This window comes from Rhea pennata, chromosome 1 (assembly GCF_028389875.1).
Source record: "Rhea pennata isolate bPtePen1 chromosome 1, bPtePen1.pri, whole genome shotgun sequence".
Taxonomy (NCBI): Eukaryota; Metazoa; Chordata; class Aves; order Rheiformes; family Rheidae; genus Rhea; species Rhea pennata.
The window spans coordinates 173,098,685-173,116,516 of NC_084663.1; the positions used below are offsets into that span (position 1 = coordinate 173,098,685).

Genomic DNA, 17,832 nt, shown 5'->3' on the forward strand with positions numbered 1-17,832 from the left:
GATCCCTCCAAATTCAAGTTGAGGAAGAGGTGATAAAGAACACTAGTGCTGACAACACATATGTGACTTAAGGAATACTAAAGGAATCCATGACCTCTGTAATGCAGAAACAGAGATACAACACAATAAACTACAACATATTTAGTGCAAACAGCCTAATGGCAACACTTAGTGATGAACCTCCACCTTCATCTCTGAGAGGATTAAGTATAAGGACCAAACAGTGGCTTTAGAGCACCGTATCTACCTCTTACGATGACTGGCAAGTGTAAGTGCCAAATTCCCACAGCAGTGATGATAGGTCTTGACTGAGAAGTTCTATGGCTAGAACAAGCGATAGTGGTTCTGCGGGCACTCTGAAGTTGTATGGCTAAATTCATTGCTAATAAAATATTCAATACTATAGGCAGAGCAGCTGAGGCTGACTTTTGTTGGTGCTTGAGGAACAAGTAGAATAAAAGTATACTCTTGTTAGCACCACTGGGTATGATGACAATCCAGTCTCTGTCCTTAGTCTGTGAGCCAAAACTTAAATTTTGAGTTAATATCAAATGGCTTTGCAAGTCTCTGCCATCACTTTTGAGGAGTAGATAGGGTAAAGACATGACAGGAAGGGAACACTATTCTACCACAGATTCTGCACATAAGCACACAAGAAGGAAAAGCTTGATCAAGCCATAGGGTAGCTGTGAGGACAGAAACAAAGCCTCTCGTCTTGAATGCCAGGGCACAGGAATACTAGCACTACATTATTTACCTATAATATGGTATTCAAAAATTAGATTTCAAAAAACTTTTAAGTAAAAAATCCCTAACTACTATTTTAAAAGTTAATATGAGAACATGACTATTAGCATTATTTTTACATTAGCTATTTGCAAAATTACTTTCCAGACAGAAAATTAATGAATGTATTGTGTGTAAAATTATTAACTATACTCATGTATAATTGTAGCATAAATCACATTTCAACTTAAAAAGGCTAACATAGAAGAAAATATTAACTAATAATTTTAGATAACAATTGAGAAAAACATATAATTTTGAAATAGCTTTGCAAATATTAGCATTTGCCTCAGCTCTGAGATAAAGAGAAACCAGGTTACACAAACCCTGTTTAGTGTTTTCACTATTACTTCTCTAATGGCATCAACATTATCTACAAAATTTAGAGCCCTCTTTAAGAAGCAATTAATTCTCTGAACTCATTCTCTCGAAAATATTCTACATATAAACCAACAAAATGCTGCTTAATAAACTAAGACAGACTGATAGAACACAGGTCTAAATCTTTTGATCCAGCACAGCTTTACTTGGAATGTATTTGGTGGGGATAATCATTAATTTATTTAAATTAATCTGATCCCCTGACCAGCTGAGCTAGCTGGGAGCTAGACTGCTTCACAACATAATCTGAAATTACCTAAAGGATACTTTAATTTAAATTTGTCACAAATAGATTTCAAATGGCTATCCTCATGGTAAAAGATTGCTAGAATGTGGTTCTCTTGTTAGAAATCTCGTTCTCTAACCTTGATGCCAAATATGGTTATTTCCCATAACACGTAACACATAAGCACAGAATCAACACCATCAGCTTTATACCAGATAAGGTTTTCTTCTGTGCTCAGGGGACTCTCAGTTAGCAACTTAGGATGTCTTTTTAAATCTAGAATTAAGAAGATCAAAATTAGGGATTGCTACTATGTATGAAAAGTCCTAAGAGATTAGGCTGTTTCCAAAAATTTCACTGGGCTCTTAATCTGTAGCAAAATTTAGACAAAACTGTAATAATTGAAATTCAACACTAGTCAGGTCAGTTTAAAAGGAATATGGGGAACTATAGGAACTTTTTTTTATTAAAACATTTGATATACAAATTAAATATTACTTGGTTGCTGTGAAACAATTACAGATAAAAACAGTTTCTTGTCAGACCATAATTTCTTTTATAGAAACACTGACTGGTGGTAAGCACACCTCAGCTTGCCACAGTAGAGTACTGCTGGTATGTATTTCCTAAATCAAGATACCAGGTAAATATCTAAGAGTTAAAACATTGTATTTTTCTGTACCAGTGCACTGCGACACAGCTATTCTACGTTTTGGTAAACATGGGACAGATTATTTTATAACAGTTTATTTGAGAACCAGATGGTAAACATGGTTTATAAAGCTATATGACGATGGGAAGTTGCTCAGTGGTCAGAGATTTCTGGCAGCTGGTCCTACAAGCAAATCAGAGAGTCTACACCAGATGAAGTCTGCTGTACTTATGAACAAAGTCCATGTCACCCTTTGCTAGTCAACTAGTCTATTTTTTTTTCTCTAACTTTATTTCTTTACTTCTAGTTTTGGATATCTTGTGTGTGTGTGTCCTTTCATGCATCTGAACTTTCTCTGTTTCTTGAGAAATCTGCTCAGCTCCAAATTCCCCTTTAAAAATCTGACTTTCATTGCTGCTTTTCTAGGCTTAATGGATCTTTTATGATATTATGAGGAAAATCACAGATGCTGAAGGTCCAGAAAGAAGACAGGACTTGGTCATTGAAGCAGCATCTACATCTCCTGCTTTATGACCAGTAGCATATTGTTTTCTAATGATAAACACATAAATGATTTCAGTTACAGTATAAAATAAAAAAACACAGTGATTTTTATTACCTGACATCTTTTTCAAGTTGTATAATATGTTCTTTCTGTAGACTTATTTGGGAATCTCTCTGTTGCACAGTTTCAATCAGGTATTTGTATGGCTGTTGTACTTGATTCAACAAAGAATTTGCTCTGTCAAGCTGACAAAAAAAGTGTTACTGCTATAAATTTTATACTTTATAAAGCACAGTTACTCATTATAATAATATAAAATTAACCTGTTATGTCACAAAAAATGCAACAAACTATCCCAAATTACTATCTAGTAATATCCCAAATTACTATCTAATAAGTTATTATCCTCTTACTTTTCTGCTCTAATTGTGTTATACTTTTACTACAGTCTTGTTAGTGATCTCTATACTCCACTGAATCAGAATTTTCAAAATGTTAATGTAACAGCTCCCATTAATGAGAAAATGAGTATAAATTAAGCCTCTCCTTGTTCACCTTCTTGAGCGCAAGTGACATTTTTAAACAGTATACTTTTGCAATAGAGTTTTTAGCTCTGAAATTGAATGTAAACAAACACACCATAGTAATGGAAGGAGTTTTTTCTCCTTTAATCAATTACTGTATATAAACTAAGCAATCCAGCAGGATGTTTACCACACTTGTATAAAGGACCTTTCATACCTATATATATTTCACACCTATATCTCTATATAATCAATATCAATATGACTATAAAGCAATGCCAAATATTAACTGATATGGCTTGTATCTCAAGCAATAACAAGATCATTCACTAAAAATGTGTGGACTGAAGACCAAATTTCAAAATTTAGCAGTTTCAGCAGCTAGAGTATATAGATTTCAAGAATATCAACTAGATTGTTCAAAATAAATTAAAATCTTTTACTGTTTAGCTACAGATAGGTCTAATGGAATGAGTTTAACTAAGATGGCTAAGATTGTCAACTAGTTTATAAAAATTCTGAATAAACAACCTCTATTTGCCAAATAAGACTTAGGACCAATCAGTCTTATTTCCTGGTGTTCCAAACAAAGAAAAAACAGGATATAGAGATAATGTTGCTTGTTCACCTTACGACTTATTAAAAGCACAATACACTTCATCTTGAATTTTAAAAGTTGCAAAGAAAAAAAATAACGGTGCACTTCTTAGAATTGATAAAAATCCTTGAATATTATTTAAATGCATTAGTTCCATCAGAAAATACCTATTCTAGTCCACAGTGATATTCCAAATTCATTGTGAGAAAATAAAAGCAAGGGCAATCATTTCCTTGAAGAGACTAATTCACTTCAATAAATCTATAAGCCTAAGAAATTAAGCTGTTAGCTTTCTGAGATCAGAAGCTATCCGAAAGATCTTTTTGAGAAAGAGGATAGATGATAGTATCTTTATATGACCTGGAGAGGTCCCTTTAAGGCACGGAATACTAATCTCTAGGATGGCCTTAAAAAATGGAACATGGAAACTTGGGGCAGTCATTATAGGAGAAAAAAAATTAATCCAACTCATCTTGTTTGGAATTCTGTTCCTGATAGTGTAAGAACTTTCAAAGGATGTTGTCACTGTGAAATTTCTCATTGTTCTCCGTGATAAGAATTAGAGTACGTTACTGAGAAAAAGAAATATGCAGTGCTGTAATCTTGGGTTGATGTTATTAACTGATTTGTTCTCTTGCAAACTTAACTAGTTAAAATGCATGCCACTGTTACTAAAAAAAAATGCTATTCCTTCCCTCACCATGGCGCTTGTTTGCTGTGCATTGTTTTCTATAAACTTAAAAGAAGTGATCATAAAAATGTACTCAATTAATAAGTGCATTTGATCAAATTTATTAATTTATGTGTATATAAACGTGTGTATGTATACACTTATTTTATATATGAATTAAGCATTATCCTTGAGCAAAAGTGTTGGTTTTCTTTGTAAGCAACTTTATTTTCTTTCTGACTTAACATACAAGAGTTAGATATCTATTTCTGTGTCTATCTTTTAAGTGATAAACCTTAAATCCTTTGCAATTGGACATTTATTATTTATGCCTCAATATACATCGTTATGAAGCTCAAGAAGTTCATCATTATTCATCTTGATTTATACTCTCTCTTTTAAAGTGAGTTGTAAGCATGTTCTTGGTAAAAACGCTTCAACTGAAGCATACAAAAAGGACATACACAACATCATAGAGAAAGCTCACACAAGTCATTCAGCAGCAATATTTTTTTTTAATTTTTAGTATAACTTTTAGCCTATACTGACTCAGTATTTGCTTGATAAGCCTCTCAAAGACCACGCTAGCCTTCTAGACACAAGATACTGTTATCCTTCAGTTCTGGCACGGTTGCTAAAAACCTCTGCAAAGTGAATTAATTAATTATGTCTCAAATTTATTTTGGACACTAAGTGTAGTAACTGTAGATCACTACTTTGCAGGAGCTTATCTATAATCTTCCGTTCACCTAAATTGTAATTAACATAAAGTGAGTTTTAGAAGCAATAAATTGATCTATTATGAACTAGGAGAAATCTTTCTTGGTTCAGGTTATAAGAATTCCTTTACTCTGTTCTAGACATGCTAAATAACCCTTTCGTAGTAAGAAAAAAGCCCAAATACCTACTTTAACATTGCCTGTCACTGCCATACAACACAGTAAAAACAGAACAGACTTTAATGGAGAATTCTTTTTTAATATCATTTGCCAGGACAGAGAATGGATGGGATAGCAGTTGCACTTTTCTGTTTGGTTCCAATTTTCAAGCAAGCACATTATATCAGAGTGCACTAGATGACTGAAATTATAGAGAAGTCAGTATTTTCTTCTTGGTAATGCTGGACTTTTCCAGAAGATCAACAAGATTTCTTTCTATAAAGTTCAGCTGCAATTGGTTGAGGATAGCCCAAAAAAGAGCATCCACTGTAGTTACTGCCTATCTGAAATACTGCAGGAAAATCACAATTTTCAATCCAGATTCAAAAGAAAAGTTGGTGCAATCACTTTGTAAGCAATTTGCAATCTGTGTTCTAGGTTTCAGCAAAGATGTCATATAGTCCATGTTCCTTTCCATCCTTTTTGATGACTAAACAGTCAATCTAAAGATTGATTAGGTGACCCAGCCTGAGCAGGAGGGTTGGACTAGATGATCTCCAGAGATCCCTTCCAGGCTTAAACCTTCTGTGATTCTGTTAACGATAGTAGGCTACCTCAGACAATGTAGTCTACAGCAACTATATCTTGCTCTTTAAATTAAGAAAGATGGTATCTTGGACTAGCTCAAAAATCTGTCCTAGCTCAAGGGACACAGTAAAGGCAACAGACAGAAATTTAACATCTTTAAATGTATAAAGGAAGACGAAACATAGAAATCAATATAAGGAAAAATATGAAATACAGAAAGTTAACAAGAGAAGTTAGAACTTCATGGGGAATGCTGATGTAGGCAAACAGCTCTTAAAATGAAATAAAATGAGAGCAACCAAAACCCATTATGGCAGAGATACAATAAAACTGTATATAATGATGAAAAAAATACAGATTTTTTCAGGAAATATTTTGTCCCCTGTTTCAAAAGTCAGATGATCAGTTTGTACAACAGAATGAAGTATTTCCAATTAAGTGAAAAATCTTTGTGTACTTATTGCAGAATGGCAAGCAGAATGGCTGAGGTAATCAAAGTAAATGGCCTATAATTATACGCAAAATAATAAAAAAAAAAATCTGATGAAGCATTCAAACTTGAATGCCAGAGAAAAATCTAATAGAAAATAGGTTTTAAAAAGAAATTTTAATTCCTAAGAGTTTAAAGTGATAGCTGTGGGTTAGCTATCCACCAGAAATTTTCACTATAGAATCGTTCAACTATTTTTTAAATATGCAGAAAATGCAAATATTTGCATTTTAAAGTATTTTAGTGTAGTTATCATAATTATTAATTACCATAGCTTTAAAACCAAACTATTTCTTTCATTCCTGAAACAGTCATCCTAGAAATTCCATATCGTAGTAACATCTAGCAGCAAACCTAGAAGTTCTCTGGTTCCTAAGAGACACTTGAAAGAGAATCTCAAAAATATTTCCAAAAATGATTTCAACTTAATTCTGGCGTATTTCAAATTGATTCTTGTTTAGCAATTATCCTCCATGTGAACACAATATGTGTTTTCACTATTACATATAGATTTTAAAATAATCATGCAATTAAACTTGATGTGACATGGTCAGAAAAATAATTTTACATCCTTTCTAAGCAGTTTATATTAAATATCCCCTAGACTTGTATATTCAAAAGACTCAAGAACTGAACAATGTAGAAAAGTATTTACAGAAACATTTTCAAAAGTGATTTAAGACCAGAGCTGTGTAAAATGTAATGAGGTATTCATAGAACAATTAATTATCAGACAGAACAAACGAGCTTGGCTAGCTGTCTTCTATTCAGAAATCAGAATACATTTTTGTTTGGCCTGTAAAAAAATCCCTCTTTTGATCTTTGTTTCAAAATACAATAAAAATGTCTTTGAAAAACTTCAGTATAAAGTTTTGGTTAATTATGAGGCCATTTTGTGACCTCAAATGCACAGTAAACACTGTTTAGAAAATATTCCATTTTATGAACAGCTGTTCTGCAATATTTACAGTCTCTATAGATTTGATTTTTTTGTGGCAGTAATTTACCTCTTGTGAAATCTGTGTTACTTTTTCCTTCTGATGTTCCAGATCTTTTACAAGCAGTGAGTTTTGCTTTTCTAGCTGCAGTAGCCTTCTTGCCAAGTGAACACTGTGCCAATAAAAAGCAAGTTCAAGTTTATTTTTTACATACAAAACAAATTCTCATATTTATACTTCAGAATGTGTTTGCCTTAATTTTTCACTAATGCTTAAATATTAATGCATAAACTATGCAGTGGAGCCATACAGAGTGGTCAAACTTGTAAGAACATAAAAATATTACAAATTTGACAGAACTGAATTCCTACAGTTATGCCATTGTATGCCATTTTTTTCCCACAAAGTAATTATTTATATCATTTGCACAATATTACATAGTCTCAGAAATCATATTACAATTTTTCAACTGATTATATCGGTATTTACTTTCTAAAAACTTTAGGGAATCATTATAAATTGCCTCTCCTCAAAAATACATATCAATTTACTTTAATGTACATTTTATGGGGGAACAATGAATAAGTAATACTTAATCATTTTCCAAATAGAGATAAAATTGTCTTGTCTAAGATTGAATATCCTAAATAATTAAATATGTAATAGACTTTTTTTTGTTAAATAAGCTCTTTCCCAGGTCCACAGAAGAATTTATAAATTATGAGAGGGGATTATTCAGCTACCTAAACACTTTGGTCAAAAAAAAATGTAATATAAAAAAAAGTAGATCCTCAACCCCTCATGTTTCATGTCCAACCCAACCTCTCATGTTTCGTGTCCAAAATCAAAGTTTATCATTAATTCACCTCCATAGTTCCATAGATAGCTATGGGAAGATTCAGTTTGAAATTGCAACTGCAAAATAAGTTTGCAATACTACAGCCTAAATCTAGCCTCTTGTATCTAACATAGCTGTTGGGTCCAAGCTGTTATTATATTGAGTACAGTCCTGCTCAATACAGTCAGTAGAGCCTGAACAGCTTTCCCTAAAATGGACAACTGGCTGGTAGGCTGAAACACACTCCAAACTTTACTAACTTTATTGATTAGATCTATATTGATTATAAAGGGTAGTTAGATGCCCCATCTTAAACCAGTGTCTACATTTATGTGTCTTAATCTTGTAATGAATCCTGCCACCTTTGTAGGATTCAGTAGCCTGTCAACTTTCCACGGAAACCGTATCTAGAAAAGATATGACAATATTCTTCTACATTTAGGCATTCTCGCCACCAAGCATGCAATAGGAAATTCAAAGCTCTAAAATTAATCTCCTTTTAGTTTGTCCTAACCACTGAACTACAGGCTCTAGAAACACAATCTATCCTTCCAGTCAAATGCGTAACCAATTTTCAAAAATGTATGTACAGAAGAGAGGAGCTAGTTCAGATATTAGACTCTCAGCCACGTACTGCCCATAAACTGAAAATGCAAGACTCTAAATCTCCAAATAATGCAAACCAAAGTGTTATCCAATTCCTGACCTTGACGTTGAAACTATAGGAGCATAAGCTATTTAAAGGGGAATGATAATGGAGCTTTATTTATCATTAAGCTGAGGCTTAGAATATGTAAAGCTAGATGAGTGTAAATATTTTTATTGAAAATTTCATCAGTCATAACCAGCACCTCAATAAAAAAGAATACACTATTAGATTGGGCAGAAGTTTTTAACACTCTTCACCCATGTCACGCTATATGAACTTACAGTTTCATACAATCCTTTACTTTCTTTTTGTGTGACAGGAATGACCTGACATTCTCAATTACACTAAGAGGCAATATAGATTCCAGAAGAGTCAGAATATACCTTCAGTTTATGTTAAGTACACATAATCTTTCAGTAGGAGTACCACTTGGTATCAAGAAGACGATATTCTGAAGTGGAAAGAGAGCATTAAAATGTCTACAGGCTCAGGAGACTGAAAAGGTTCTGAATATCATTTTAGATGAAGCTTGGGAGGAGTGAAGAAGCTGATTTAGGGAAAAATTGAGAGATGTGCAACTCTATATAAAATTAGCTTAGAACACCATCAGCCACTTTCCTTTCTACACATAATTTTCACAGTTGGACAAAGGGTAATCTCTCCCTGTTCCTCTTATAAGGATCCTCAAACTTTGTGAAAAGATTAACTGAGCAAAAGAGAAATTAATTCTCCAGGCTACCGGTTAGGACTTTTATTTAGCAGATGGATGTATGTTACAACCCTATCTAGAGAACAGAGGAATGAACCGCTTCTCCAATATCTCAAATGAAGGCTCTTATACATTAGCTACTGAAGTACAGGGGAAAGATTGATACTTTATCATATGAACTTTGGGAATGAAGCACATCATAATTTTTCCAGCTAAAACTATTCAGTGAACTTGACCTGAATTTCCAAGTATTGAATGATAATCAAAAGTACATGTTTCAAGTATGCTTATCACTATGGTTTTTGACCAGCTTAATTTCAGAATAAGCAAACAAACAGAGTGATCTATAAAAACAGCTCATTCTGGAAAACTATGGTTTCATCCATCCTAGAAAATTATGCAGTGCTCAAGACTGTGCTAATTTACAGTTAGGAAATCATTAGTGTTCTTGGTAGCATTTTGGCACTTGCCAACTGACACTCTCTCAAACAGTACCCAAACATAGCTGAGGAGACAGCATGGACCAGCAACCACTGCCAATTTGTAGTTTACATGCAGCTAACATACACAGAGAGTTCAACATTATGGAATTGTATGGCTATATGTCATTTGGTCTCAGTGCTTGAGAATCTTCCCAGGTATATTTAATTTACTAGTATGTGGATGGTCTCTATGTCCAAAGCCACAAAATAGTTTTTTTTTTTGTGGCAAGTAGGCAAACACGTGTAGACCCTGTCATGCCTTACTGGGCGATTTAGCACAAAGTTTTAATTAGACATGGAAGTGCATGCTGTGAACTTGCCAGAGTTCTTCATTTAGGATATCAAAAAGAGCAGGCACTAGACTTCAAGAAGTACATTATTCACATTTGAAATAGATTCTTTTTCCTTAACCTAAAACCCCAGAAATGGAACACTTCTCTGTTTCTTTAACAGCTCCTGACATAGAAGTTGGTTTCAAGGAGACTTTATTTTAAAGCTCAGGAGTTGAAGGCTTTGTACTCTTTTTCTGTATGATTGATAGTTTTTCTTGAGTCAGAACAGCAGTAGGTAAACCCTTCATTCTGTTTTAAAATCTTCTTTATTGGTAAAGGCTGCAGAAGGTCTATGAAGTCTCCAATATCATAATGAAGGTTTAGATCAGCTTTTATCTTCCAATGTCTTTTGGAACAAAAGAGAAGCATTCTGACACAGCTGCTCCTAAGCTTAGAAAGAATCTTCCAGGCACATTTGAAATCCTAGTATACTGATCATCAGATTCACCACTCAAAAGGTCAGGAACCAGCATAATATACATATAGATTATTTAAACTGAAATGAGTAAGGTAGGGAAAAAGAAAGCTGCTGAAACTCAAGACAAGTTTCTGAACTATTGACACAGGACGAAGGAATCTGAAGTTTTAGGAAACAATGTTATAGAATTCTCAACAGTCTCTGAAAATAGATACGTAACAGGCTTGTTGAGTTTTTTGCCTGTTTTTGCAATTTTATAAAATGGGAAAAGATATCGTTAAGGAGCAATCTGAAGAGGAATGTGAAAGAGGAAATAAGGTTGTCATAGTTAAGTACTACATATAATCTTTATGATCTCTGTCTGACAATCCTATTGACAACACTTACCTTAAAAAACAAATATAAAGGATAGAAGAAATAGTATGTGGCCCCCTAAACACTGTTTCCAACATAAACAGAACATTATTTGTTAATTCTCATCAGTACCTTACTGTTCTAAAGGATATTATTATTATTTCTTTTTTTAAAGAAGAAAGTGGAAGGGGAGAGGGCAAGAAAACAAATATATGTTTCTAGTAAAAACTAGCTATACAAGATGAAAATTGCACTTTCAGCTCCTGAAACATTGATATCTAAATGCTAGGAATGTATCTGCAAAGTTGTGCTACATGCCTACCCTGTCTTTATACTGTTCTTTATGTGTCCAGCAAAGATGGTAGGATTTTTGTTTATGCTTTGAATTCTTTTTGCCATTAACATTGACACACAGAACATTATTTCTTAAAGATACTCACCTTTCTGAAAGACAAGGAAATAAGACCTTACAGTAAGCTAGAAAAATATTTATATGCTCATTTGTTCTTATCCACCACATAAATAGGTCCTATTATCTCATTTCTTTGTATTTAATAGTAATTAAACATTCCACGCTAATCAAACTGTTTTTTTTCTAAGACTGAACAAAACACACATGTTCAGTTACTTTGTCTTTTTACACATGTTCGTACTTTGTCTTCAACAAGTAAATACAGAAGGCATTTTTCACCTTTGCTTTAGTCGTCTTTTGGCTGTAGTAGGCACATTGGCACCATACCCATACGAAAAGAGAACCCTTTCAGCTTCAGCTTCATCTTCCACTGCAAAAAAATTCCAGAAAGGTGCTGTTAATAAGATGTCCTTCTAAAATGCAATGGAACAAGTTGATTCACAGTTAGCAGTAATACAGTGCTATATATTTACTTCCCATGACACTGCTAGACTTTTTACTTTTTATTTTTCCGATGAACATAAGACTTATGAATTGTGAAAGTAAAGGAAAAGAGTGTCCTTGAACATTCATATTATTGATATGATCACAAAATATACGCTAACAGTGTTAGACTGATTCAGAAGTACAGGGTTAACATTTTTTTTTCTTCTTCCTAAATAGGTCAGTCGTATCTGTCAGTAGCATCCATGTACATCTAATCTTGAAGACAAAGAGAAAAAAAAATGTATACATTGTAGATACCAAGCCAACATAATATTCATACCAGTATTTGCTTGTTTTATCTTCTTTATGTCCTTCCATGGAGGTCTTCTCCAGTTTTTGTTGTGCTAAATATATATCTCACAAGCTAGCGGAGACTCTTTTTACCTCCTATTTCTGCACTACTTAGCAAAAAAGTGCTGTTGTGAGGAGACAGATAGGATCACTTTTTTTTTTTTTTTTTTGAAAAGACAGCAACTAGTAGGAAGTAATAAAATCAACCAGTTTACAAGAAAAATACCCTAAAGTGAAGATTTTACTTTTGAAATATTTTACTTCCTGAAAAGGAAGAAGAAATAGATACTGAGAAAGTTTACTGTTGTTATTCATCTCATGTGGAAACCACTCAGATGCTGTAAGGAGTGGCTACATAAAATCTTTAATAGATTCCTCAATAGGCCACTTCATGTTATTTCAATATTAATAAAGTGAGGCATAATGATGAGGGACTAGAAGTCACAATTCAGTGATATCTTCCACATACACATTCTCCAAAAGGGGGGGAAAAAAGCTTACATGATTATAGGTCAAAAAGACATTTCACATGTGCAAATAAAGTTTATTAAAAAGTCCAGAAAAACAAACCCCACAGCAGTCTCAAACAGTGTAAACAGCAAAGGCGTCATAACTCAGGATTAATTTAAAAATATATAGCACTGATATGTAAAGAAATGGCCCCAAGATTGAAGATTAAAATCTTATTCTCACTGACATCCCAGAAAATGCTCATTGTGAATTACATTCTCTGACAGATAGAGTATCTCTAAAACACATTAAATGTGAAAAATAATGAATGTATTTCCTTCTTTTCTGATACCTTTCAGTCTTTAGCTATTCAAGATACGTAAATACCAAGGCTTCACGTGGGGCACAGAGGAAAGTATGCCATTATTCTCCTTCCAATATTTTTTTAAAATAAATGTTTGTATGTACTCTGATTTTCCATAGAAGTTCACCTTGATGTTAAGAACAATCATTGAATATTTCAGTAAAAGGTTTTTTCTGAAAAAAACTGAGAGCAACTGCAAGAGCTTGACTTTCAATTTTAACATAATTCAACTGGAATTCAGCCTAATAATCCTAACTTTTACTGTCAAAGACTCTATACTAACTGTAAAGAAAACAACGTGAGTTATTAAACAGAAAGTATACTGAAATAATATTGTACTATATCTCCCCTTTTTTCTCCAACAGAACTTAGAAGAACAGTCATTATACTTTCACAGACCAGGTATTACTTGTAAACTTTCATTTTATTCAACAATATTCTGTAGCATACAATTTACATTGTAAAAAAAATACTTCACAACATTTAGCAAGAAGTTAAGAATACTTTATTTCTGCAGGAATAAAATCTTTACTGATGCACGAAAAAACGTAAGCCTGTGTAAACAAGAAAGAGCATTCTGAACTTGATTTTCTCCTTAGAAAAAAATGATGATAACATCAAAAAATTCTGAATTTATATAAAAATACTCCTTAGGCAAGATAACACATATATTTAAAAATAAGTATTACTGACAAACATACTTATGGTCATACTGGAACCTTTGGGTGGTCATGCCATCCTAACAAGTACAAGCTGGAGTCTATAAAATTAATAAAATATGTATAGCCTAGTTACTGAAGATATCCAGGCATCACTGTAATCATATAATCTGCCATACACCATTATTTACATATAAACCTCATACAACATTCTTCTACTGCATCTAAAAAATATTTATATATTGTCATTTTTCTGGAGGAGGAAAGGAAGTCAGAAGGACAAGGAGACGACATGAATTAGTCTGAAATCTTAGAAAGGCCTACTCTGTTTACATGCAGCCTAAAAGACCTTGAGATTAGAGTTTTACTTTTGTTATTAATTAATTAGAATTAGAAGGGTCTTGCTTTGTGGATTCAATAGACTCCTCCAAAGAATAAATGATTTCACAAGAATTTTGACATGCTTGAGGACAGACATTGGATCTTTTGCCAAACAGAAACAAAAATTTTCAAGAATAGTCCAGAAGACTTTAACACTGTCAATCCTGAGTTTAAGTCATGGTTTAATACTCAGAAAATACTGATCTGTCATAAGAAATTGCTTATATCTAATTACTATTAATTCAACTCAAAAAACCATTTTTTTCATACTTAAAATAATTCACATTCTGTCTACTGTAATATTATGCTTACAATTGTTTTCCAGTTAAAAATTTTCATGGTGTTCAAAATATATAACAAGAAAATTTTTAAAAAGTATCTAAATTGTAATGAATGACTAGAATAAACAAAACAGAAATGCAGAAAAAGAAAGTGAGACGATTTTTAATATCCATACATCTAACTTCATACATTTAAAAATACTTTCAGAAACATGTCATTAATATTTTCTATCAAAATCTTTACTGATTGCATCTTAATTGTTGGGCAGGAGGATGGAAAATGTCAGATATTCTGTGACATTTTGCAAGTTCTATGAGAAATAAGACATCCTGTCAAAATGTCAGAAATGCCTCAAAGTACAATATAAGTTGGGTCAGAACTTACTTTCTGCTGTTTGAATAATTATCTCATCAAGCTCTTTTTCAAGTTTTTCGTAAGTATCTAGCCTCGCCTGAAACTCAGAATTTTGAGTTTGAAGTTCAATAATGCGTGTTTCACTAGAAGACTGAAGACTATAAAATTCCTTAGTAAGGACCTATGAGAATGAATAAAGAACACATCATAAATTCATAGAATTTATTCAGGACTCACAGCTATTTATGAAAAAGGTAAAAGTACACATGTAACAGGTTCACCCATATGATACTACATAACAATAATGCATCGTATTTCATCTAATTTTTGCACAAAACGAGCTAAAATACTTTAAGAAGCAGTTATTTTTTCAAGTATATTATCTTGCACAGATTACACTCCCAGGTCATGTCACTTAAATGCTAGTCTACTAAGGCCCTAGTAATTCTAAGAATTTCTCTCTGAAAAGCTACAAGAACTTGAAAAAATATTTAGGAAAGCAAGGTAACAGCTAAAAAATGAAATATGCAGTAATTAAAAAAACTAGATTCATTTATTGTTTTTGTTTAACTAGTTTTAGATTTCACTTATGAAACCGAAAAAGAATAGGAGGTTCCTTTACAGAATTGTAAATGTGTAATTATCAAAATTGAATATTTAATATCCACTAGGTTCTTGTTATTTATTACTTAAAATCACTTAAATTACTTACTACTGAAAGATAACATGCAATTGCATTCATGACTGATGTAAATACTTAAACCATTCAGTACAAATAAAAAAAGATACATATTTGAAAGTAAAAGTTATGAAGGCATGTAAGAAACCTAAGACTCAAAAGGAATGCTAAGTTAAATATGGTGCCTGAAACGGAAAATAACACTGACAAAATAAATATTATAAAATCAACTGGAATGACAAAATCCTGTGTTAGTATATATTCTGGTCTAGTTTATAGTCTAGTTTATAGTACAGTCTATATATTGCACAGAAAAAAAAAGAGATTAAAGTAATAATCAAGTAGTACTGTAGCTAAGTTAAATACTAACTTCTCAAATATAAATTCTGAACAAGGGAGATGATAGTTTAATTTAAATCTCAAGATACAGAAATATATGCAGAGTGTATACAGCAATGATATCATAATCGCTATTAAAAATACAAAAAATGTACAATGCTTAGAGAAAGAAGCAACTCAAATATGAAAAATGAAATAAAAACATTCATCTATTGTCTTAATAGAATAAACGTATAGGACAAAATTTGGTAACATATAAAATAGCTGGTTCCTGCTTTTAGCGAAAGTACTCTATGCTGAAACCCAAATAAAAACAAGATTTGGTTCATGAAGTAGCTGCAGCTGAGCCACAACATACTAGTGACCACAGAACTATTAAGATTAATGCCTTATAAGAAGAGAGGATTAGAAAAAGCCTTAGTATATTGCTATGATATTTTTAAAAGGAAATTAAAAGAATTAAGAATTCAGTCAAAAGTAAAAATTACAGACATCAAGTATTTATATTTTGCAAGGCATTTCTTAACAAAAGAGTACTGGTTTCAGAAAGCACATTTCTAAAGAGAAAAGGAAGTGGCAAGTGACCTAGTACAGCTGAATGGCAAATATTCACAGAATCACAGAATCAGTAAGGTTGGAAGGGACCTCTGGAGATCATCTAGTCCAACCCTCTTGCTCAGCAGGGTCAGCCAGAGCATGTTAGATCGGATTGCATCCAGGCGGGCCTTGAAGATCTCCAGAGAAGGAGACTCCACAACCTCGCTGGGCAACCTGTGCAAGTGCTCCGTCACTCTCACAGGGAAGAAATCCCCTCTCACTCAAGATGTTACTGAAATCAAATAAATATCCACACAGAAACTGGAACTATAACTCGTATTGAACGATCTTCCTCTAAGCTTAGACAAGTCTGGGCAATTAAGATCTGTAAAGCAATCACAAAGTCCAGCAGAACTAGCACTCCCACTGCTGATGACCACAACTAATCTCATCAGCCAGGATCTGAATGTTCCAATACAGACACAACAGCAAAAAAATGCATTTTATCTATAAATAACTTTAAAGACAAGAGAAGAAAACAGTTTTGTAGCATGAAGTAAAAGAAAGAACAAAATGTATGTTTGCCTCCATTCTGTAATTCTCTTTCCAATCCATAGTTCCTTCTCACAAACACCTAAGGCAGGTTTACACTTCAGTAACAGCATCATTCCACAAAAAGAAGGCTACCATAGAAGGCACGTGGAATATAGTTGTTCTTCTGCCCTGTCCAATTTGCACCCCACCATTTGTTTTAGGCACAAAGTGCCAATCTCATTTAAACCTGACAAATTGGACTTTGTGATATGATCTTGGTACTAAGTTTGCTCAGGTGAAGAAATTGATTTAAAATAAGCTTCCTCTACTGAAAATTGGACACCTTTCCAATACTCAAATAGGCAAATGGGATGTCATACATTTTTGAAAGTGCGTATTTGAAAGAATGAATTAATTCTAAGCTTATAGACACAGCAAGGTCCAACTTTATGTAAATAGTATTAGTAATGTAAGCTGATTTCTTTAGCTGTAAAATTTGTCCTAGAATTTTGCATCAATAGAAAGCATTTTTATTATACAATAATGCTATTATAACTGCTGTTTTTTAATGAGCACATTGCATTCACCATATTTGTTCTTATACAACTTAGTACATAACACAGCTTTGTGATACAAGTATATATATTTATACACGAATGAGGTGTCATTTTGAATTACAGAATTTTAGTTGTAGACGATTTTTAAAATTGACATTTAACCAGATCCAGCATTCTGATTAATACTTACTTTTACGTTTAATAATATTAAGTAAGACAATGCTAACGTAAAATTATTATTACTAATGCATTATTAGAAATCAAATAGTTAATATAATTTCTGGAGCAAAGATACACTGTATTGGGAAATACGGGGTCACTATTTTGGAATAGTTATGATTATTTTTAGTTCAAGCAGTCTCTAGACAGCGGGACGTTTATCTGCAGCATCAAACATTTGCACAGGGGCAAAATTTTACATAGTATATTAAGACGTTAGTCAGGTCTTCTAACGAAAAATATGAAGCACTTTTATACACTGACATAGTA

General features: G+C 32.8%; 1 protein-coding gene across 6 annotated transcripts in view; it reads right to left on the reverse strand.

The window, feature by feature from the left end:
• The window catches only part of PIBF1 (progesterone immunomodulatory binding factor 1), a 124,995-nt gene that overhangs the window by 29,855 nt on the left and 77,308 nt on the right, over positions 1–17,832 (reverse strand). For 5 of the 6 annotated variants that reach the window (XM_062566912.1, XM_062566910.1, XM_062566911.1 and 2 more), the window contains 4 exons: positions 14,728–14,878; positions 11,710–11,800; positions 7,306–7,408; positions 2,665–2,795 (listed from right to left, as the gene is read on the reverse strand). In XM_062566912.1, the coding sequence (XP_062422896.1) occupies positions 2,665–2,795; positions 7,306–7,408; positions 11,710–11,800; positions 14,728–14,878 (476 nt within the window). The remainder of the gene's footprint in view (positions 1–2,664; positions 2,796–7,305; positions 7,409–11,709; positions 11,801–14,727; positions 14,879–17,832) is intronic. The other variant, XM_062566913.1, reaches the window with a different exon arrangement.